The sequence below is a fragment of the Babylonia areolata genome, chromosome 6, assembly GCF_041734735.1.
Source record: "Babylonia areolata isolate BAREFJ2019XMU chromosome 6, ASM4173473v1, whole genome shotgun sequence".
Taxonomy (NCBI): domain Eukaryota; kingdom Metazoa; phylum Mollusca; class Gastropoda; order Neogastropoda; family Buccinidae; genus Babylonia; species Babylonia areolata.
In genome coordinates, this window is record NC_134881.1 from 23,509,100 (window position 1) to 23,534,439 (window position 25,340).

At 42.1% G+C, this 25,340-nt stretch overlaps 1 protein-coding gene across 1 annotated transcript in view; it reads left to right on the forward strand.

The window, feature by feature from the left end:
• Window positions 1-23,635, forward strand: part of LOC143283477 (uncharacterized) — an 82,026-nt gene extending 58,391 nt beyond the window's left edge. Inside the window, exons 5-14 of the mRNA XM_076589717.1 lie at window positions 1,673-1,766; window positions 4,125-4,442; window positions 5,414-5,658; window positions 8,242-8,412; window positions 9,786-9,998; window positions 13,497-13,647; window positions 15,499-15,757; window positions 17,975-19,083; window positions 19,462-19,562; window positions 23,261-23,635. Of these exons, the coding sequence (XP_076445832.1) occupies window positions 1,673-1,766; window positions 4,125-4,442; window positions 5,414-5,658; window positions 8,242-8,412; window positions 9,786-9,998; window positions 13,497-13,647; window positions 15,499-15,757; window positions 17,975-19,083; window positions 19,462-19,562; window positions 23,261-23,635 (3,036 nt within the window). The remainder of the gene's footprint in view (window positions 1-1,672; window positions 1,767-4,124; window positions 4,443-5,413; window positions 5,659-8,241; window positions 8,413-9,785; window positions 9,999-13,496; window positions 13,648-15,498; window positions 15,758-17,974; window positions 19,084-19,461; window positions 19,563-23,260) is intronic.
• The last annotated feature ends 1,705 nt before the right edge of the window (window positions 23,636-25,340 follow it).

Sequence of the window (25,340 nt, forward strand, 5' to 3'; positions counted from 1 at the left end):
AACAACAAAAAGCTTCCCAACAGTAAATCTATTTACAGGAGTGGGTGGAGCTGCATTCTGACAACATGCTCTCCCCTGTTTTGATACGAACGTTGAACAACACTGTAGGGTAGGTATGGGTAATTGCGAACAGCGTGTAATTGCGAACGATTCGTATACCGTCCCACTTCGAAGCGTTCTCAACTGTTGCATTTCACAATTCAGCGTCTGCTTTGGCCTTTTTTCTATTACCTTAATGAATATTCATTTCCAAGAATCAGTCAAACAGCGATTTCTGGCTATTTCTGCGCTCTTTCTTCTCTTCGCGTACCACTGCCGACCAAGATTACAAACGTGCTCTTAAAATGAAAAACTTAATGGAAGCAAGTTGCAGGACTTGAAATTTAACACAGTTTAAAATAGTTGATTTGATCAGATACGTTGAATGCGCATTACCAGTGCTGGGAGAATTTAAGAAAGCATACTGGTGACAGATCAGAACGTCAGTTTTGACAGGTATCTGCAGAATAGTGTCGTTTGCAATAAGACCATAGGATATCTTGCCGTGAGTTTATTTGCGAACGACGCTGCACAGTTACTGAGCACTCTCAAAAGGGTGTGTTTGTGTGCAGTGTGGGGTGTGTATGTTTAAATGTCTAAATGTGTGTTTGTGTGCATGTGTGATCAAAACCGACATTACAACAGTCTGGTGCAATGATCCAATAATATTTTATGTCTTCTGAGTTAAAGACGTGTTTCTGTTTTAACTGTCTACGTGTACCCAAAGCCGTCGTTCGCAATTAGACTTGCCCGTTCGCATTTATCCCCAAGCACCCTTGCTATTTCAAACGACGACAAAATGTTGAAAAGAATTAGCAGACGAATTTTTCATGGTGCAGCCAGTTGGAGAAAGCCTACAAAAACAAAAGAACTACTTCGTGACTATCGCACGACATGTTATCTTTACAGTACACACGTTAACTCTTTCCATACGAACGGCGAAAGAGACGACGTTAACAGCGTTTCACCCCAATTACCATCATCAAAATATTGCAAGCGGAAGGCTCTTATACTGAAGACGTGAATGTTGACAAAGAATACCACAATTCTGACGACGGAAGCTAAAGGTTGGGTCATTGAGACACCCACTGGACATCCGAGGGGTCTGTGTAGAGGAGAAGAGAGGACTGGCCGTACTGAGTGAGTTAAGCTGGTCGCCTCGACTGGATCGTTCGCAGTTAGGCATACCTACCCTACACGCCAGTGCAACTCGGTGCAGCATAACACATCATGGTTAGCAATGTGATTGCACTGACGGCATGTCAGCAAGCTCTGTTGCCCTGTAATAAAACTTCATTTATCTCTGCAGATTTAGACTAATCTTTTTTTTTCTCTCCATCTTTATACCCCTGAACACAGAATATGGTTGCCTGTATGGCTAGCCTACATGGCGTGATAAAACCAGTGATGCACGTAAAAGCCAACTCGTACACACAAGTGGACATAAGGTTGCATCCCACGAACGCAGAAGAAGAAGACTATTCATTTGAACCATAACATTATCAGAATTTAGGTAAATTGTGTACTTGTTGTGAGTCATTCATTGAGTCCAGTAAATATTGCTTTTGTTTTGACAGAAGTGGTAGAAAATGTTGAAAATGGGTGTGATTTTGTTTTGTTCCCCTCTGGACAGGGCCTGCTGGGGTCCCCATCAGGAAAGAAAGGGACGCTGAAGAAGAAGAAAAGCGGCTCCAAGCCCAGCAAATCCCAGTCCTCTGGTTACACAGGTACATGTTGATAATACACTCACTGAAAAAAAATACATATGTGTGTGTCTGTCGGTATACCTAGATTTATCCAAGACAGAAGTAAGTTTAAAGGCAGCTGAAGAGATTGTGTGTGTGTGTGTGTGTGTGTGTGTGTGTGTGTGTTCATTGTTTAACGTCTATCCACAATTGTTATACACACACACACACACACACACACACACACATATATATATATATATATATATATCTGTATATATATATAGATAGATAGATAGATAGATATTGTGTATATACATCTGTACACCTGTGTTGTTTTTGTTGAAAACTTGCTTGGAGCTCATAGCTCACAGCAGGGAAGGGAAAAATTCAACCAACGTTCGATGGTGACGATTGAGATACACAGACAGATAGACAGAAACAGGAAATCAGAGAAACGTCATTCTCATTCATCACCATAGTAAAGGAAACGTCATTCTCTTTTATCACCATAGTAAAGGAAACGTCATTCGCATTCATCTCCATAGTAAATGAAACGTCATTCTCATTCATCTCCATAGTAAATGAAATGAAACGTCATTCTCATTCATCACCACAGTAAATGAAACGTTATTCTCATCCATCTCCATAGTAAAGGAAACGTCATTCTCTTTCATCACTATAGTAAAGGAAACGTCATTCTCTTTCATCTCCATAGTAAAGGAAACGTCATTCTCTTTCATCACCATAGTAAAGGAAACGTCATTCTCTTTCATCACCATAGTAAAGGAAACACTATTCTCATTCATCACCATAGTGAAGGAATTGTCATTCTGTTTTATCACCATAGTAAAGGAAGCGTCATTCTCATTTATCTCCATAGTAAAGGATACGTCATTCTCACTCATCACCATAGTGAAGGAAATGTCATTCTGTTTGATCACCATAGTAAAGGAAACGTCATTCTCTTTCCCCACAATTGTAAAGGAAATACCATTCTCTTTCATCACCGTAGTAAAGGAAATGTCATTCTCATTCCTCGCCATAGTAAAGGAAACGTCATTCTCTTTTATCTCCATAGTAAAGGAAACGTCATTCTCATTCATCACCATGGTAAAGGAAACGTCATTGTCTTTTATCACCATAGTAAAAGAAACGCTTTTACATTTACATTTATGCATTCTCATTTATTACCATGGTATTTTGGGAGACGTCATTCTCATTTATTACCATAGTAAAGGAGACATTGTTCTCATTGCTACTGTAGTAAAGGAGATGTCGTTTTATACCAGAGTAAAGGAGACATCGTTTTCATTCCTTACTGCATTAAAGGAAGTGACATCTTCTGTGTCACGATCTGAAGGAGTGTATCATCGATTGTATTTGCGATCAGTTGTTCTACATCAGTGTGCAGGCATCGTTGCTCTTGTACATTCCTACAAAAATCATTTCTCGTATTTATCATTGTCTTATATCACTGCCTTGTGAGTGCTTTGCTCATATTGAGTTGAATTTGCCCTGTGTGTGCCCTTTGTGTTGTTGAGATGCGAGCGGAAATGCATTCCTTTGTCCATTCATTTGCTGATAAAGAATCTGATTGGATTTGACTGGATCTGATGTAGGTCATTCCTCATTCCTCATAGCAGTAAAGGCAAACATCACCCCCATCCCCCTTCCCATACCCTCTTAACACTTTGTACCCCATCAGTACAGCTGCACTGCAGTTTCTGTGGACCAGCCTTACAACAGCTGAGTGCACTGTTGAAGCCATACTTCATACACAAAAAAACCACACAAAACATCATCCAAATATGACAAATTCCCTTGAAAACACTGAACGATGTAGAGGCTGAAGCTAACCAGCTAAAAACGGAGTGAGAAGACAGCTGATTGAGAAATGGAATCTGAACATACCCTATGCTGAATGGAAATGTCATCACTCAGTCTAAGGGAAGCAGCCGTGTGTTACAGATAAATCAGTACTCGGGGTACACACTGTTATTCTGCACTACCCTGGAAGTGTAGTGAGAGCCACTGTAGCAGGACCGGAAAAGCATTGCACTTGTGATCCAGTGTTCACCAGTGATCAGGGTTGGAGGCCCTGTTTCAGCATGGCGTTGTGTCCTTGGGGGGGGAAGGCACTTTCCTCTGATTTTCCTCACTCCGCCCAGGTGTGAAAGGGTTACCTGGCTTCAGCTGAGGAAGGTTAAAATGGTGGAAAGGAGAGGATTGGGCTGTCTTCCTATGCTGAGCCCTTGACACAGTGAACATGTATTCATTGTCGGCCCTCATGGCCGCAAAAAGCTATGGGACCTTTAACATGTAACCCTTTTAACCCTTGCAGTCCTCTCTCAGTCAGTGTTAGGTGGTGCACAGTGTCAGTCAACACTACCTTTGCAGGCATATCCCCGACGGACGGGGACCAGCCACAGGCAGGGTTCTGCGATCACCCCATGTCCGGCATCTGCTGCCGGCAGCGGCGCGTGCACAGCATCAGTCACATTGACCAGCCGCAGGGCATCAGCTCTCCCAGCTTCTCCCGCGCCCTCTCCTGCTCTCCCACCCGCACCAACACCCCTTTCAACTCCCCCTTCGGCGCCGGCAGCTACCAGTTCCAGACCTCGTCTGCTGCCGCGGCGCCCCAGCCCCAGCCTGCCCCCAAGCTGACCACCTTCGGCCACGTGGAGACGCTCAAGGAGAGGCTGACGGGGAATAAAGGTGGGGGCGTGAGGGAGACTGTGTGGTGGTGATGGGGTGGGGGGTCGGGAGGGAGGGGTTTTGTGGTTCGATAATGATTGTGATGATAATGATAGTAGCAGTGATAATGATAATAATCAAAATATTGATAATAATAATGATGATGATGGTGATGATGATGATGATGATAATAATGATAAAAAAATGATGATGATGATGATGATGATAATGATACAAATGATAATACTAGTAATAATAATAATAAAAGGATGATGATGCTACTGATGATGATAATGATTATTATTCTAACTGCTACTACTGCTACTACTACTTCAACTGCTACTATTACTACTACTACTACTGTTGCTGCTGCTACTACTACTACTACTACTACTACTACTGCTGCTGCTGCTGCTGCTGCATTATGTTCAACTTTTGATAAAATGTGCCATTTTATTTTCCTACATTTACTACTACTACTACTACTACTACTACATTATATTCAACATTTGTTAAGATGTGCCATTTTATTTTCCAACATTTACTACTACTACTATATATTCAACATTTGATATAAAATGTGCCATTTTATTTTCCAACATTTACTACTACTACTACGACTACTACTACTACTACTACTCTATATTCAACATTTGATATAAAATGTGCCATTACTACTACTACTACTACTACTACTACTACTACTACTACTACTACTTTATATTCAACATTTGATATAAAATGTGCCATTTTATTTTCCAACATTTACTACTACTACTACTACTACTACTACTACTACTACTACTTTATATTCAACATTTGATATAAAATGTGCCATTTTATTTTCCAACATTTACTACTACTACTACTACTACTACTACCACTACTACTACTACTTTATATTCAACAGCTGATATAAAATGTGACATTTTATTTTTTTCCCCCCTACATTCACGGCCATGGACTAAGGAGCCAGCATGTCCATTTTTCAGGCAAGTCGTCGTCTCACCCGACAAAGACCTCGTCCCAGACCTCCCTGCTGTCCTCCAGTTCTGAGCAGTCCATGGACTGCAACCTGCAGCTGCTTCCCCTGAAACCCGAGGTGGTGGGCGGCCGAGAGCAGGAAGGGGGAGGGGACGGAGGGGGCAGCAACTCCAACATGTCCACGGGCTCCGACTATTCTCCGGCGCCGGCTGCCATAGCCTCCGACAGCACTGATAAAGTGGCCAAGGCGAAGGTAGGGTGCTGTGTGTGGTTATGATGGGGGAGGGAGGGAGGGAAGGATGTCAATGGTTTGTTGTATTGTATTGTATTGTATTTCTCTTTTTTGTCACAACAGATTTCTCTGTGTGAAATTCGGGCTGCTCTCCCCAGGGAGAGCGCATCGCGACACTGGGAGCGCCACCCATTTTTTGTTGTTGTTGTTGTTTTTGTTGTATTTTTTCCTTCGTGCAGTTTTATTTGTTTTTCCTATCGAAGCGGATTTTTCTGCAGAATTTTGCCAGGGACAACCCTTTTGTTGCCGTGGGTTCTTTTGCGTGCGCTAAGTGCATGCTGCACACAGGACCTTGGTTTATCATCTCATCCGAATGACTAGCATCCAGACCACCACTCAAGGTCTAGTGGGGGGGGAGAAAATATTAACGACTGTACCGTCGTGATTTGAACTAGTGCGCTCAGATTCTCTCGCTTCCTAGGCGGACGCGTTACCTCTAGGCTATCACTCTATGTGCATAACAAAAAAAAAGATCATTGTTGATTTGGTCGGTGGTACATTTCCTTGTGGAAAAATGCTAGGGTACGTGTGAAGAAGCAGGTGCATGCATATGCACACACACACACATGCACACACACACACACACACAGGCATATGCACACACACACGCACATACACACACACAAACACACACTTACACTTACACTACATAGACACTCTCTCACTCTCACTTATCCACGTCTCACTCATATGGAGTCTCTTTTTATCCATCTGTCTCTCTGTGCCTCTCTCTGTCTCTCTGTTGTCTCTGTCTCTCTCTGTGTCTCTGTCTGTCTGTCTCTCTCTCTCTATACATATATATATATATATATATATATATATATTTAATGCCCTGAAGATACGACAGGAATTCTGTGACAACAATGATGAAAGTTAAAATTACTATGCACAAGAAGCACTTTTGTTCTACAGGTTTAAGTTAGTACATATTTTACATTTTGTTGTCACTGCGTGATCACCATATTGTGTACTTTTGACCTCTTTCAAGGGACTGGAGGCCTGGAGATTAAAGTTTTGTTCTTGTTCTCTCTCTCTCTCTCTCCCCCCTCTCTCTCTCCCTCTCTCCCTCTCCCGTTTGTGAGTGTATGCTAGACATGTTCAAATTTCCACAACTCCAAAAAATGAATTGTTTCTTTTGAAGTGGTAGAAACTGAATGAAAATAAGTCTGAAAACAAAACCAAACCAACCCACTCTCATGTATAGCATGCATGTTTGAAGGTCTATGTGCATTTACGCACAAAGATGTTCAAGCAGTAGCGAGTCTGTGGACCTGGGAAACCAGAAAACGTCTCCACATGTACTCACCAAGCATTGATGGGAATTGAACCACGGACCTCCTGAGCTCCCAGAATGAAAGTCTTACTCATCTGACCCATGCTTATCACTTCAGTCATTATACTATTACTTACCCATATCACGAAAGAAAAAAAAATCATTGATAAATTAAAACAACAACAAAAGCACACGGTATATATATATATATATATATATATATATATATATATATATATATATATGTGTGTGTGTGTGTGTGTGTGTGTGTGTGTGTGTGTGTGTGTGTGTGTATGTATGAAATCAGTCATGTTGCAGACATGAAGCCAATCACAGAATGACATTGGAGTTTTCTTGTCTTACTTTAATAAAAACAACATATTTCGGAATTGCACTGGACAATTCCTTGTTTTACTTTTAAAAAAAAAAGATGAGCAATTACAGTGGAGTTCCTTTATCCCACTTTAAGTAAAAAAAAAGAAAAGACAAGAAAAGCTATTACACAGTTACAATGGTGTTTCCTTGTTTCACTTTAGAGGAGTATAAAAAAGAAGACATCCCTGGCTCAGTCAAGCAAAAGACAAGGGAAACAAGACAAAACAAGGGGCAGTAACTTCCTGCACAGACGGGGTGGTTATGTTTCTCATCAGCTGTCAGTTCCGTCTCTTCGTCTGTCGTCAGCCAGCTCCTTCATGTTCAAGGAATGGGAACTGTATGGAGTTTTTGGATTCCCCCCCGGCCCCCTCCCCCCCCACCCTACCCCCCTCCCCCTTTCTTTAGTGTAGGCCTTTTATATATATAGTTTGTCCTGCATCAGTTATTATGTCTGATAGACCGTCGTGTCTGACTATGACCATCAGAACATCAGATGAGGCAATTTCCGTCCCGACTATCCGGGCTAGAATTTGATTGTAGTGGAGAGTGTCTTGCCCAAGTTACATCCCCACTCTCTCGGCCAAGAGGAATTTAGGAAGGGTGGCATGGGGGTGATCCCCAAAGACCAACTAGCCCCCGAAGGCTGCAGCACTAAGAGCCAGTGCAATCTTGCCTCCTAGTTTGAGAGTCATACTTCTTCACAAAAGACTAAGCTGTAAATGACTTCCTGTTGCAATGGAGAAACCGTTGATCATACAAATGTCACTTTGCTGCTGGCCTAGCTGTAAGCTGATGTCAATCTGTGATGTAAGCTGAGTGTTGGCATGGCAGGCGCGCGCACACATACACATTAAAAAAAAAAAATCATCAGCAAGTGGAGTGGTATGTCTGTGCAGACGGACAGTCAGTTTCGAGCCACAGCCCCAAGACCTCCGTTGCTGCGACAGAGCTCGGCAACCACGGCACTGTACAACTCTGCCGCTCACGCAGGAGCCTTCATCGCACTGGCCAGGGCCAAAGTGGACTTCACGCCACCAGAGGGAGACACTGACTCCCTGGCGTACAAAGTTAGTGCCCCTCTTTGATTGTTGAGCAGTGTTTCGAAGTGGTTTATTGTTGTGGTTGGTTTAACTCACTCAGTACGGCCAGTCCTCTCTTCTCCTCTACACAGACCCCTCGGATGTCCAGTGGGTGTCTCAATGACCCAACCTTTAGCTTCCGTCGTCAGAATTGTGGTATTCTTTGTCAACATTCACCTCTTCAGTATAAGAGCCTTCCGCTTGCAATATTTTGATGGTGGTAATTGGGGTGAAACGCTGTTAACGTCGTCTCTTTCGCCGTTCGTATGGAGAGAGTTAACTCTTTCCTGACGAAAGGTCCCGATTGAGGCCCTACTGTTTCCAACCATTTCAGATGAAGGGCCCTGATCAGGGCCTTAGATAGTTTGAATCGTTGGAGTGGCACCTAATTTCCATAACGATGTTATGAGCTAAGAATATCTTAACTGACCTTTCCACACTCTCCATTGCGACCAATAAATGCAGTGTGTGTTTCTGTTTATAGTTCATAAATTCTAACATTTCTTTTTTTTGGCAGTTTTATTTCTTACCCATACAAATGGGTCATCCGTGGGGAAACTGAGGGGAGGTAACTGATAGTCCATAGTCAGTAGTGTATTAAAAACAGTAAACATGTACAAGCAGGTTTGATGTCCAGGTTAAAAGACCTGTTTTGACTGGAAGTGTAGATTTAATGGGCCAGTTTGTTGCAGGTTTAATGGTTTGTTGTTTGTGTGAAAGTGTGGTTTGTTGTATGTGTACATCTAATAGTTTGGTTAATTTTTTATCATAGGGTTAACTGAGTTAATATATCACTTTATGATAGTAAGTTCAGTGGTCTGGCATGCTGTTGTTGTTGATAAAACGTCCTGGTTTACTGCTGATGATCTGGTTTAAGGTTGAAGTATTTAATATGTGTGTGTGCCTGTGTGCATTCCTGCGTGCGAGCATGCATGCATGCGTACATGCCTGCATATATTTGTGTGTGTGTGTGTGTGTGTGTGTGTGTGTGTGCGCGTGTGTGTGCGTGTGTGTGTGATTTTAGCTGATTTGAGTTTGAGTGTTCAACCGTAAGTTAGCATTCAAAACATTGTTATTGAGTGAGCCTAAGAATGAACCATAAAGATGACGATAACTGAAACAGTATGTAATTTATTAATATTAATATTGTTATTATTATTTTTCATAATCCAAAAGGATGCAGTAGCCACCATTACAAAGACTGGAAAACATGTCAGAAGACAGCACACTCCACTATGAATGGCAACCCCCCCCCCCCCCCTAAAAAAAAACAAACAAAAACAACAACAACTGTGGATTAGGTTCCAACAAACTTGCCTGTTTTTTTTTTCCCTCCCCCCCAACACCCCAATGGTTTCAAGAAAGGGGACATCATCCACATCATGGCGACGACCCCGGGGGGTCACGGTCGGGGGGCGATGCACGGGGTTGTGGGGGGGTTCCTGCTGGCCAATGTGGAGACGCTGAGCATGCCGCAGTACAACAAGCCCCCGCCTCGCCACAAGGCACACAAGAACTCCTGCAAACCGAAACCTCGCTCCGTGGAGGAGCTGATGTCAAGGATCGGGCTGGAGGTATGATAGACTGTGTGTGTGTAGGGTGGGTGTGTGTGTGTGTGTGTGGGTGTGTGTGTGTGTGTGTGTGTGTGTGTGTGTGTGTATTTGTATTTGTATTTCTTTTTATCACAACAGATTTCTCTGTGTGAAATTCGGGCTGCTCTCCCCAGGGAGAGCGTGTCGCTATACTACAGCGCCACCCATTTTTTTTGGTATTTTTTCTTGCGTGCAGTTTTTATTTGTTTTTCCTATCGAAGTGGATTTTTCTACAGAATTTTGCCAGGAACAACCCTTTTGTTGCCGTGGGTTCTTTTACGTGCGCTAAGTGCATGCTGCACACGGGACCTTGGTTTATCATCTCATCCGAATGACTAGCGTCCAGACCACCACTCAAGGTCTAGTGGAGGGGGAGAAAATATCGGCGGCTGAGTCGTGATTCGAACCAGCGTGCTCAGATTCTCTCTCGCTTCCTAGGCGGACGCGTTACCTCTAGGCCACCACTCCACTGTGTGTGTGTGTGTGTGTGTGTGTGTGTGTGTGCCACAAGAACTCCTGCGAACCCATACCTCGCTCTGTGGAGGACCTGATGGGGTTGAGGGGTGTGTGTATGTGGGTTGAGGGAGTTGGGGGTGGGGTCAGTTTGTGTGTATGTGAGTTGAGTGTAGAAGGGAGGTGAGTGTGTGTATATGGGGGGGCGGGGGTGGGGGGATGAGTGTGTGTGTGTGTGTATGCGTTTGTGTGGGGGGAGTGTTTGTGTAGGAAGGAATTTTTGTTTAATGTCCCGTCACACATATCGGTGATTGAAGACATTTTGTAAAAGTATTTATGAATACATCTGAGTATTATCGGTTAGAAGGGGTGGGAGATGTGGATGAATGGAGGGTTTGGGGAAACTGGGCAAATGAGGGTAAAAATGTGGGTGAAATTTGAAAGAAAAACAAAACAAACAAACAAAAAAAACCCTCTAAATACAGTTACAGGAAATTACTTAAAGGACTTCGTAAAAGAGAAGTCGTTAAACTGACAAGCGAAACAACTGATAATGAATGCAGAAAGTCAAAAACATCAACGTTCTCAGTCACTTGTGAAGACACACTTTCGTGTACAAAAGGCTTCATCAAGCTACAGTGAAAAATTATATGCTCAATTGTCAGGTTATTAAAGCATATACGCTTGACATTAGAACAATACTTGGTCCGTAATGAATTTGATAATAGTCTGAGAGCTAAGCTCAGAATTGGTCTGCGAATTGGACCAAAGTCTGAGAGAGTCAACTGACGAGGTTTTAGACTTGAATTCAAGCACCTATAAAAGTCTCTTTCTAGTATATTGCTTATTTCCTTGTATGACAATGGGCAATATACTTTTATACTATATATATGATTTTTTGCTCCCCTTTTTGCTGCCCTATCTGCTTGGTCGTTATAACGGAATCCAGTGTGGGATGGTATCCAACAAAAATCAACATTTGTACCCTTCACAAATAGGGAGTGCAATAAATACCTAATTTCAAAAAATAAATCTTCTCTTTGATTATTCTCAAAAAGGAGCAAACCTTTTAAGACAGATTGAGAATCAACACAAAATAGGATATTACTTATTATGATTGGTATATCAACAAGATGATTTAAAGCCATAAGGATGGCCACCAATTCAGCTGTAAAAATTGAATGTCCCTTACCTAAATAATATGATTTTTCTGTTTTTAGGTCAGGAATGACAAAAGCAGATCCTGCACTGCTATCATCCAGGACCGAGCCATCAGTGTAAACTTTTAAATGATAATCAAAATTTTCTTCTAATTCAATTCTGACAGATGCTGCTATTATATGTGGAGATTCTCCTTTTGTTGTGTCAGAAGCACATATGTTGACGTTTGCTTTTGTTAACTCCCAGGGAGGGACAGGTGGCACCAGAACATGAGGTGCCATATCATGCAAATCAATGTCTGAAGAATTTAAAATATCTGACACATATGTGTGAATGGTTTGTAGATTTGAATTATTTTGTGCATTTTTTTGAAAATCAATATCAGACCTAATATTTAATTCCTCAAAATCATCCACTGCTGTACATCTCACAATATATTTAGCAGAACTTAATTTTCTGATTTCATCTAGTGGTAGAATACCCGCAAGCTTATAGGCTTCTGAGGTCTTAGTATGCACAGGTACCCCTAAAGCCAGTTTCACAGCTTTACTGTCAATTATTCGCAGCTTCTTTAGGAACGTCGGCGGGGCAGAAAAGAAAATTTCTTGACCGTAGGTCAATCTTGATCTTACGAGAGATGTCACTAAATGTAAAAGAATTTTGGAGTCTTGTCCCCAAGGAGAGTGACTTACAATTTTTAAGAAATTTAAACTTTTAACTGCTTTAGTCACCATTGAATCAATGTGTTTCTTCCAGTTTAGTTTTGAAGTAAATAGGATCCCAAGAAATTTGATTTCCGACTTGAAAAATATTTCACGTCCTCCTAAAAAAAAACGTGGTAGTTTGCTGGGATTATAACCATTATTAAAGAGGATCAAATGTGTTTTTTCTACAGAAAACTCAAAACCATTAGATTGCATATAGCTACTCAGTCTATCGAGTTCACCCTGAAAATGTTTCTGTACATAATTTATGTAATGTAGGCTTGTCCTTTTCCTCAAGGATGTCTGAATCCATATAGCAATATCATCAGCATATTGAGCCAGCTTGGTAGATGATGAAAAACATGTATGTAAATCATAAAGTGTTTGTGTGTGTGTGTGCATGTGTGTGTTTTCATGTGTGTGTGTGTGTGTGTGTAGTGGGGGCTGGGTGGGATGTGACCAGAAATGATGCTTTTGATGGGTGTTGTGTTTGTATATTGTGCATGTAGAGCACTTTGAGGTCAGTTTGAGAAAAAGTGCTGAGTGAGTATTGCATGCGAAAGATGTGTGTGTGCGTGTGTGTGTGTGTGTGTGTGTGTGTGTGTGTGTATCCATGTATGTATATATGTATGTATGTCTGTCCGTCTGTCTATATGTATGTATATCTGTATGTCTGTCTTTATGTGCACAACATGCACACATATTTGAACATATGTTATCCGTCTGAAATCACTTTAGTGAACAGACGTTTAAATCAGTGACCACCATGTTGTGTAAGTAATGTGTTTTTCAAGAGCAAGTGTAGTAGCTCATGCATGTGTTTTCTTCCTGCATTGTATGACATTTCTATGTGTCTCTTTCCATATCCATGTATGTGTTTGCATGTTTATGCATAACTGTGTGATAAGATCTCAGACTAAAACAACTTGATACCTCTGTTTCTGTTGTTTCTTTTTCTTTGATTTTTTTTTTTTTTTTTTTTTTTTGCTGTTTGATTAAAACAACTGGCCAAGGTTCTTGTTGTCTCTTTCCATGTATTTGTTTGTATGTATAAGCGTGACTGTGTGATAGATCTGAAAAGTAAAACAAATTAATGCTTCTGTTTCTGTTCTTTTTTTTATTTCTTTTATTTCTTTTTTTTTTCTTTTCTATTCAATCCAAGCAACTGGCCAAGGTTTTCATTGACAATGGCTTCGACACGCTGGAGATATTCTCAGAGATCGATGAACGGGATCTCACCACACTGGGAATTCTGCAACCGGAACAGCGAGCCAAGCTTCTGACAGCTGCCGAGCTTCTTCTGGACTCTGATTGTAAGTTGTCTTGTGTGTGTGTGTGTGTGTTTGTGTCAGTGTGTGTGTGTTAGTGTGTGTGTGTGTGTGTGTGTTGTGTAACGTGTGTGTGTGTGTGTGTTGTGTAACGTGTGTGTGTTTGTCTGTTGTGTAATGTGTGTGTGTGTGTGTCTGTTGTGTAATGTGTGTTTGTGTTTGTGTGTGTGTGTGTGTGTGTTGTGTAACGTGTGTGTGTGTGTTAGTGTGTGTGTGTGTGTGTGTTGTGTAACGTGTGTGTGTGTGTGTTGTGTAATGTGTGTGTGTGTGTGTGTGTGTGTGTGTCTGTTGTGTTGTGTTGCATTGTATTATAGGTTTTTTTCTTGACTCTGATTGTAGTTATGTGTATATTATATTGTTTTGTAGCTTCTTCTCATTTCTGATTTTAAGTCATTTTGTGTGTGTGTGTGTGTGTGTGTGTGTGTGTGTGTGTGTGTGTGTGTGTGTGTGTGTGTGTGTGTGTGTGTGTGTGCGCGCTAATGTATAGTGTTATACTGCATTGCCTCCTATAAATTTTGTTCTGTTGTATTGTATTACTTTATGTCACAACAGATTACACAGAATGAAGGTCTGGCTGCTGTCTCTGAGGAGAGTGCTTTGCCACAGTGCACCACCACCCTTTGTTTTTTTCCTGTCTGCTCGTTCATTTGTTTTTCTATCAAATGAGTTTTTTTTTAAAGAATTCTTAACAGGGAAAAAAACCTTTTTTGTTGCTGTGGGCTCTTTTACATGCGTTAATTGTGTGCTGCATATGAGAACTGTTTGTCGTCTTATAGTGAAAGACGAAAAGCAAAACAAAGGTAAGAAAGTTGAAAACATATCTGTTTCTGTCTAGAGTATCATAAACTCGGGGTTTTTTTTGTTTTTTTTTAAATCAACAGTTTACAGAAAACTAACACAGAAACAGAAACAAAAAAATCTACACAGAAAAAGTTGTTTTCTAATAAGCAAAAAACAAAAAAAAAAAAATAACTACAAACAGACAAAAAAAGAAAAAAAAAGAGCTGTCAGTTTAAAAAAAAAAAAAAAAACGCAGGAAAAGGTTGTCAGCTGTCAGTTACAAAAAAAACAACAACCCCCCCCACCCCCACCCCAAGAAACAAACCCCAAACACCCAACTAACAGAAAGTCATCAATTTACAACAGCAAAAATATCACACAAAAAAAGCACAAAACAGTAATTGATGTAAGTTCATAAAAAAAAAAGAAAAAAAAGAGAAAAAGTAAAAAAAAAAAAAAAAAAAAAAAAAAAGAGAAAATAAATAAAAGAACACACACACACACACACACACACACAATCCCTATTGCAGAGACAGGTTGTCTGTAAACAAACTTTTTTTTTTTTTATAACCCCTAACATTTTGACAAAAAAACAAAGAACAACAACAACAACAACAACAGCAACAAAAGCATGCGCGTGCGCGCACACACACACACACACACATTCTTCAATCACTGATTTGTGTGATGGGACATTAAACAAAATTCCTCCACACACACACACACACACACACACACACACTCACACACACACACCCACACCCACACACACACAAATCCCTATTGCAGAAACAGGTTGTCAGTAAACAAAGAATTTTTTTTTGTATAACCCCTAACATTTTGACAAAAAACAAAAAACAACAACAACAAGAACAACAGCAACAAAAACATGCGCACGTGCACACACACATACATTCTTCAATCACCGATTTGTGTGACGAGACATTAAACAAAATTCCTCCACACACACACACACACACACACACACACACACACACACCTGCCTAGAGACCCGTCTGGTTCTGAAACTAGGCTTGGTTGGTGTTTCTGACACAGCGCCTGACTCGTCAGATGGGCAGGTACCACCCACAGTCACGGAGAGGTCAGCCCAGCCGGGGGTCGCTTCTGACACCCCCTCCTCTACTCTCTCCCCCTCCGTCACGCTCCACCCCTCCCTCGACGGGGGCGCTTCAGGCAAGGGGCCCACCACTGCTAGTCATGACGCCGGCTGCTTCGCTGGCGGTGAACAGATGAAGAAAATGATGCCGCGGCTTCAGGAAGGCGGGGCATCAGCTGGGATGGCAGTGCCTTCCAAGTCAGTGATTGTGTGTGTGTGAGTATGTGTGTGTATGTGCATGCATTGTGTGTGTGTATTTGTGGTGAACCAGGACTAGGGGATATTATGATGAAGTGCCTTTCAGGGGCGGTATTCAAGACAAAAATCATTTTGCCTGAAGGCAAGTCACCTTTGACAGGGCAGGGACCCGTGGTTACAGTTTGCTTTGAAGGCCAGGTTACCTTTGTATTCAAGTCACACAAAGTGCACTCAGGCAGCTAAGCCGTGGTCTATAAATAAATATCCCGGGGATTCCCTTCTTCAGTGGCAAAGCATCGATTAGATTCAGCAACTTGCCAAATCTAGGGACCACTTTCACATTCTGACACATTGTCCTCCCTGCATTACAGCGAACTGCAAAAATGAACAAAATTAAGGGAGCGTTCAGATTCTTATATTTCTCTGGAATGAACAAATTTCGATGATCTGCAAACTTTGGGCATTCCAAATCTATCGTCTGCAAGTGCACTTACTTCACAGCTACATATGTAATTCATATGGAATATGATGACATCTGCCAGTCTCAATATGTTTAATTTTAACTGCCAAGTGAAGAAAGTATGAAATCAAACTATCAGAGGCCGTATTCAAGACATGGTCATTCCACAAAACACCTGTTTTCCCTTAAAATAACCACCACAATAAAAGGATTCGCCATATATACCTTTGCTTCGTGGGCTGTCACCCTTGGCAGATAGTAAGGGTAAGTTGCCTTTGTGTTTGTAGAACCGCAGGTAGGTTTTTGTGTTCCAGAATACGGGATCTTGCTAATCTTCGGGCAGTTAGCCTTGCCTCAGGCAGATCACCTGCAGGCACACATTGAACCGCAGGCACGATGGTCTCTTGAATACAGCCCCAGACAGGCATGATAGCTGAGTGGTTAGGACGCTGGACTTGTAGTTTCAAGGAGTTGTCAGAGCATGTGGACTGACCCTTACATGCTACACCACATCTGCTGTGAAAAGACAACCACCCTCACCCCATGCCCCTCCTTTTCCATCCTTAATGCTGGATTTCTAATCCTAGGGTGCTGGGTTTGAATCTCGGCTGCATCTGTTGGGTTTTAGGGTGGAGATTTTTCTGATATCTCAGGTAAAAAAACAACAACAACACATGCAGAACATTAAATATGCCCCTTGAATTTCCTGTTATCAATGGTAGTGTTTGGTGAGTTGTGGAAATACAAACATACCCAGCATTCATACCCCAGTAAGTGGAATGTGGCATGATAAAATGGTCATACAGGTAAAAGCCCACTCTTGAATATGATCATGGGCAGCCTGTGAACAAGAAGAAGAAGAAACTGTATGCTCAAAATCACCAAAGTGTATATATGTACATGTGGTGAACCAGAGAACACTCACTCACTCACTCATTCCCTCGACCGCTGGGGTCGTTGGGGGGACATGAGGAAGATGTCATAGCTCGCCACGCCATTCTGTTGGCAGCTGTCCTGAGGAGATCTGGCATCGTCATTTTGGTCCATTCCTTGACGTTGTCGGACCAGCTCATTATCTGCCGCCCCCGTCTGTGCCCTCCCTTTACAGTCCCTTGCAGAAACAAAGAGATTTTGTCTTCTCTATAGATTACGCTGTTTGTTGGAAAGACCTGTGGTGTGTGTGATGGGGATGGGTAATGATTTGTGCTGTGTGTTTGTGTTTTTTTGTTTTGGCATGTGGCACAAAATTAGATAGCTTGTGATCACAAATGTGTGAAGGTATTGTGGCTTCCAAGAAGAACAAACACTATCAGTGTATTCCAGTTTATTTTTCACCATAAATGAATGATACATTGAGCATGAATTGGTAAGAAACATTGTGTGAATGCTTTAATAAAGAAATAGAAGTAACATTTGGTCCATAGACCCAAATCAAGTCCATTTCAAACTGGAGCAAGTAGAGGTACAGGAAGGCGTTGTTGTCACAATTATCTTTGCAATATGAACTGATAGAGATGTCAGATTGTCATCAGGAAAATTTCTGTTGAAATGCAGACTTCAATTTTAGAAGTCTTCTCACTCTGTATGACATTAGACCACACAAAATATTGGTTGGAGTTTGAAGGTGTTGGTGGGTTGGGGGCAAGGGAAAGAGGTAGGAGAGGGTGGAGGATGTGTCTGTGTGTGCAGGCATGCATTAGTCTTTCAGGGCACATAGCATAACATCCTGGTCTAGCAGTGCTCTGTGTCTGTTCCAGGTGTCTGTGTCGGCAGTGCGGCAAACCAAAACCTCAGGGAGGAGTGGGAGGAGAGCTGAGCGCGGAGGACCAGGAAGTGTTCTCCATCACGGTGGGCTCCCAGCGCCCTTCCACTGCCGCCTCCACCACCACCACCACCACCACTACCACACTGGCGGCGCCCCCTACCTGCTCAGTGTGCACCCACCCTGCCACCCACTCCCAGTCGCGCTGTGAGAGCAAGTCGTCGAAGCAGTCGCTGAGCTCAGCCTGCACCCAGCTGACCTCCCTCAGCCCGGAGGAGGAGGTGGGGGGCTATGACGGCCGCCACAGCCACAGCCACCATGCCCACGACCACTCGCACCGGGTGCTGACCGGCCAGTGGGATGCGGCCTGCGTGCAGTGTGCTCAGGAGGCGGCCCTGCTGACCTCCAAGATGGCCGGCCAGGACTCTCCGAGCCGCACCCCCCAGCAGCAGAGCATCTACCCTTACCTGGGCTACGGGGGCTACGAGGGCTACGCACAATACCCGGACTGCCAGTCGGGAGGTGGTGTCGTGGGGGCGGGGGGCCGCAGCAGTGGCCGTAGGACTCCCAGCTCCATGCATTATGGGATGCCCGGAGGTCACTACGGGTCTGCAGTCCAGCACTCCCACTACGCCTCCTCGCACTACCGCTCACACTACACCGCTCACAGCGCCCACTATGGCTCCTCCACCCACCCCCAGGTGGTGTACTACGGCTCTCAGAGCGCCCACTACTACCCGACCCACCACTACGCCTCCCAGGCGCCCTACGGAGGGATGGCGGCGCACTACCGGTCAGCAGCCTCGGCTCACTACGGGGGCTCTCAGGCCGGTGGTCAGCAGCACTCCCCCGTCACCCTGTCCCTGTCTGCGTCCTCCACCTCCCCCTCCCAGCCTGCCGTGTCGCTCAAACTGAACAGGTCGGTGTCTCATGAGGGGGGCAGCCTGTACCCTGCCTGTGCCAGCCCCCGGGGCCCGGACTACGGTCAGGGGGCGACTGCCAAAGCCACGCGCAGCCCCACACGCTCCTTGATCCCGCTGGTCAAGACCAAGCTGAGCGCTGAAGGGATCATTTTGACCGATGAACCGTACTCCACACCGGTGGGTTGGTTTTGTTGAGGAATTGTGATGATGCCACCATGATTTTCTTTTCTTTAAAGCTAGAATATATCATCACTATTACTATTATTATTATTATTGTTATTATTATTATTACTGTTATTATTATTATTTCTCTTCTTCTTAGTATTATCATCATCATCATTATCATCATCATCATCATCATCATTATTATTATCATTATTATTATTATTATTTTGATCATCATGATCATGATGATGATGATCATCATCATCATATTATTATTATCATTATTATTATTAATATTATCATCATCATTATCATTATTATCATCATTATTATCATTGCTATTATTATTATCTGTGTGAGCAGAGTGGAGAGTGTGGCATCCCCCCCCTGTTAGTTCAGCGCTATGCTGAGGAGCTGCGTCTGGACGTCATGAGCATCGCCCTGCTTCTGGAACAAGTGCGGACATTGCAGCTGCACGCCCTTCAGAGACCATGCGTACGTACTCTTGACACTCTCTCTCCATGAACAGTTCCTGCCTTGATTGTGCTTTAACTCTTTCTACCCCATTGCTACATGTCTGCTACAACTCCCCTGTACTAGCACTGCATAAGACCACTGCAGTAAAAGTAGGAAAGAGGAATTTTTTTTGTTTTGTTTAATGTCCCGTCACACATATCGGTGATTGAAGACATTTTGTTAAAGTATTTATGAATACATCTGAGTATTATTGGTTAGAAGGGGTGGGAGATGTGGATGAATGGAGGGTTGGGGGAAACTGGGAAAATGAGGGTAAAAATGTGGGTGAAATTTGGAAGAAAAAAAAAACCCTCTAAATACAGTTACAGGAAATTACTTGAAGGACTTCGTAAAAGAGAAGTCGTTAAACTGACAAGCGAAACAACTGATAATGAGTGCAAAAAGTCAAAAACATCAACGTTCTCAGTCACTTGTGAAGACACACTTTCGTGTACAAAAGGCTTCATCAAGCTACAGTGAAAAATTATATGCTCAATTGTCAGTAAAAGTAGGGTTCTTCACTGAAATGGTGAAAATTGATGGAGAATTTTTTATTTAATCGGTCAAACAAAGCTTCATTTTCATGCTTCTGGAAGCTGTACACAGCTCGGTTTAGAATGGCAACTGTACCAAATGAGAATAAACTAAATGAGAATAAACTAAATTAGAATAGCGTACTTGTATGAGAATACTCGTGCCAGGTCCACAGGGGTTGTAACTGTGGTACAAGTTAACTTTTACCTGGAGAAGAATGAGTTAAAACATTGTTTGCTGTCAAGCATATTCAAAATACTAGATTCAGTTTAAATCATGTATTGTTTGCTGTTAAGGCATTGCTGTCAAGAGCATTTAAAAACTACACTGTTAGCCGCGCGAAATTTGGCCAAACAGAGCAAACCATAGGCCTAGTTTGCATCAGTTTGACATGGTAAGTATATGTAAACACCAAACATGGAGTATAATACAAACTCCTCCTTTTTGGCACAGATTATATTGTATTGTTTGCTGTTAACATAGTTTCAAAGTTGGTCACCATCAGCAGAATTCCATCACTGCTTCCAATGTTGCAAGAAGACAGGATTTTCTTCTTGTACTTTTGAATTTTGTATTGCAACCTGTTTGAAAATTAAAAACAAAACTATTTAAACCAACTGTTATGAAATTCCCTTTTGAGAAATTTGAGTCCTATATGAATCCCGCAAAAAAGAAGAAGATTTTATTGCTTTTTCTATTTGATCATTTGAAAAATGTGTGGCTATTCAGGCATTTGCTCATAGCTTAATTATTTATTGGAGAAAGGATTTATATTTGGAAGTAATTAGATATTCAAATACAAGTAACAGCTCCCAAATTACCAGGGTATTGCTCTAAATTAGTGTGACAGCAAAGCAGTGGTCTGAAACTTTGAAGTTGGGATTGCAGTGAGTATTTACTGATAGAGTGGATTTTTTTTTTTTTTTGACTCACTTGTGTAAACAAAGTGAGTCTATGTTTTAACCCGGTGTTTGGTTGTCTGTGTGAGTGTGTGTGTCTGTGTGTCCATGGTAAACTTTAACATTGACATTTTTTCTGCAAATACTTTGTCAGTTGACACCAAATTAGGCATAAAAATAGGAAAAATTCTGTTCTTTCCAGTCATCTTGTTTAAAACAATATTGCACCTCTGGGATGGGCACAAAAAAAAGAAAAGAAAAAAAAAGCCTAATTATATGCAAACTGCATTTACTGTTATATTTTTTTTTTTTTTTGTATTCTCTAAACTTGGCACTTTGATCTGATATTCTGACCCAACAACAAGAGCGGTCATTATTATCATTTTTTTGTTCAAACAGGAACTTCTTTTGCTAAGCATAGAAGTTTTATTTATTTTGCAAACGTTTTGGTGCAGATAGTATAAAAAAGGGAAATTACTCAGTAATTAATGCTAGGGGACTTAATTTGCTTTAAACTGATCTTTTTCATCTTAAACATTACATTTTGAAATTATACTCAGTACATAAAAAGCTTGGATTTTTTTAAAGTGTATCACAAGTGAGTCTTGAAGGCCTTGCCTCTCTTGTTCTTTTTTTAGCCCTTATATTGTCAGCTTCCCCAAAGTGCGGTAAAGCCTAGGTAGGTAGCCCAGATTTTGACTGTCATGTGTCATGTTTTCTTGATGGTTGTATCTGCTTTTTCGATGACAAAATACCTGTCCAGCAGTCCACTTGTTTGCATTTCTCTGGCCTGGTTGATACTGGGGATGCCCACGGTGGGAAGAATTGTGTATTGTATCATAGACGAAAAGTATAATTATTAGTTTTACTGTACTGCTTTTGCCATCATTTGAAAACAAAGCTGTAGATTCTGTGACACTGCAGGCTTTGATCTGGAATGTTTCAAGTTGTAGTGTCTGTAACAGTTGGCACAGAATTTTTTTGTGTTTTTGTTTGTTTGTTGTTGTTGGTTTTTTTTTTGGGTGGGGGGCCTGGGTGGAGGGTAGTGGAGGGAGGTAGATGGGGGGGGGGGGGGGGGGGGGGGTTCCTGGCCTGACAGCATAGCCTAATTCTTCTTCATCTTCTGTGTTCATGGGCTGCAACTCTCACATTGACTCACATGTACATATGGGCTTTTGCATGTATGACCTTTTTGACCCCATCTCATATTGATACATAATATATATATATATATATATATATATATATGAATGGGTATTTACATGGATGACCATTTTTAACCCCACCACGTATTGATTCAATTGTATATGAATGGGTATTTACATGAATGACTATTTTTACCCCATCACGTTGATATACATATGAATGGATATTTACATAGATGACCATTTTTACCCCACAATATATTCACATATATACAAATGGGGCTTTACATGTATGTGGGGTTTTATATGTATGACCATTTTTACCCCACCATGTAGGCATCCATACCCTGTTGTGGGGCATGTGGATGCTGGGTATGTTCTTCTTTCCATGTCCCACCAAACACATGCATTACAGGATTTTAAAAGTGCATATTTGATCTTCTGCATGTATGGTATACGTGTGTGTGTGTGTGTGTGTGTGAGTGTGTGCACGTGCGTGTGTGTGTTTGTGAGTTTTGATGTTTTTATATTTTTAGATATTTTTTAACTTCCTGGCTCATGTAGCCCCAAAATTATAACACCACTAGAATCTGACATCTTTTTTTTTCTTCTTTCTTTTTATTTTTTCTAACCTTTTTCACTCTCTCTCTCTCTCTCTCTCTCTCTCTCTCCATGAAGACTTTTAAATGTATGACTTCAGCATTTTATTGTATATCCCCCTTCAAAGAGGCTGTGGCCTGTGTGAATATACCATCTCAATCTCGATCTCTCTCTCTCACACTCTCCTTGAAGACTTTTAAATGTATGATTTCAGCATTTTATTGTGTTCCCCCTTCAAAGGGGCTGTGGCCTATTTGAATAAATCATCTCAATCTTGATCTCTCTAACACACTCTTATGGACAATCTGACATCTTTTAAAAATATTTTTATATATCTTTTTAACCGTTCTCACTCTCTCTCTCTCTCTCTCTCAAACTCTCCATGAAGACTTTTGAATGCATGACATCAACATTTTACTGTATATCCCCCTTCAAAGGGGCTGTGGCCTATGTGAATAAACCATCTCAATCTCAGCCTCTGTCTCTGTGATGCCACCAGGTGCCCAACGAGCTGCTGGCGGACGACTGCCGCAAAGCCTGCAACCTGCAGATCTCCTCACTGGCCGAGTTCTTCATCTCCATCGGCCTGCCCATGTACATCCCCCGCATCCTGGCCGGGGGCGTGACCTCTGTGCAGCAGATGCTGGCCATGACGGATGCCGACATCCCTCGCCTCACGGGGGCCGACTCCTACCACGTCAAGCGCATCTCCCATGCCATCCAGTGGGTCAAGGCCAAGCTGAACTCCCCCACACAGGGCTCCACCACCTCCTCCACCTCCAGTGACGGGAAGAGCGGTGGTGGTGGTGGTGGTGGTGGTAGCAGTAGCGGCACGAAACAGAACAGCGGTGGGAGTGTGAAGGATAAGGTTTGATGGATGATGCTGCTGGGGTGTTTTTTGGGGTGGAGGTCACGGGGGTTGGGGTAGGGGGGGATACATACTGTGCAGGGGGGATGACAGGTTGGTGGTAAGGCTGAATCCATGCGCTTGGCTATTCAGTGATTATCAGATGTTGGATGGTGGTTGTTTTTTTTGTTTTTTTTTCGTGTTTTTTTTTTTTTTCTTTTTTAAACATAAGTGCACCAGTCAGCCTGGAAGATACAAGGAGGATGGGTGGGTGATTTATTGCTTTCCTTGTGAATATCAGACGTTGAATGATTTTTAAGGTTTAAAAAAAAAAATTATAACAATTATTATTACTATTATTATTATTATTATTCATTATTGTTATTTGTTTACATTACCAACAGCCTTTTATGTGTGACATTTGTGAGTCATGTGTTTTTTCTTGCCCCTTTTTCTTTTCTTGTTCACACATATTGAGATGAACATGCAGTGGCCGATACAAACTACTGAAACAGCTTTAACGTTGTGCGCAGACAGGAGCATCCTTTGCCGGGGGGGGGGGGGGGGGGGGGGGACGTTTTCTGTTCAAAGAAAATGTTCTTCCAGAGACCTTCACTGACTCAGCTCTACAACAAACCGTGTACATGATCTTGTTACTGTGGTGGAGCAGGCATTATTTTGTGAACGACACAAACATTTTTCTGTCCTTTTTTTTTTTTTTTTTTTTTTTTTTTTTTTTTTCAGTCTGATGATCTGTTGCTGTTGTTGTTGTTGTTGTTTACTTTGTTACTGACTTTTCTGCTGTTTTGTGCATCCCCACAAATTCCTCTTTGATTCAGCACGGTGTGACCTGACAGGGACGGGAGGAGGGAGTGTGCTGCATCTAGTGGCACCAGAGTCTGTGATAAAAAAAAAAAAAAGAAAAAAAAAGCGATGCATTTCCAGCAGGACTTCAGGGATGAGATGGATGGAGTCAGCGGCCCAAGATGCATTCCATGGGGAAAGAAATGAAAAAGGAACGGCAGGCTTCAAAGAATGATGTGTGTGACACGGGAACGGTTATGACGTTCCCCAGTGTTGACAGGAATAATGTTTGTGTGTTCAGGAATGTTAGACTTAAGTCATTCTATTCCTGGTAAAAGTTAACTTGAACCATGATTACTTCCCCTGCGGACCAGGTGCGAATATTCTCGTACCGACACGCTATTCTAAATTTTGTTTATTCTTGCTTGGTACAGCTGGCATTCTAAACTGAACTGTTATCGGATCCTGGAAGCATGAAAGCAAAGCTTTGTTCGACCAATTAAATGAAAAATTCTCCATCAGTTTTCGCCGGTTTTGTGAACCACCCAGTTTTTTTTTTTTTTTTTTTTTTTCTGCAGTGGTCTCATGTAGTGCTGGCCCAGTGGAGTTGTAGCAGGCGTTTTAACTGTGGGGTAGAATGAATTGTTTAGTTTAGGTGATGTAGTGGATGGGAGATAACCAACCATCCCAGGCAGTTGAAGGGAGGGGTGGGTCAGGGAGTGGGTGTTTAGGGGACATTTCTAACATGAAACTGACACCATTACAAGTGTAGCTTGTAAAGAGAGGCAGCAGAAATGCCAATTTTTTTTTTTTTATGTTGGGTGTCTGTGTTATTGAACTCACAAAATTTGGAGTGCAGCCTGTGGAGTGATGGCCTAGAGGTAACGCGTCCACCTAGGAAGTGAGAGAATCTGGTTCGAATCACGGC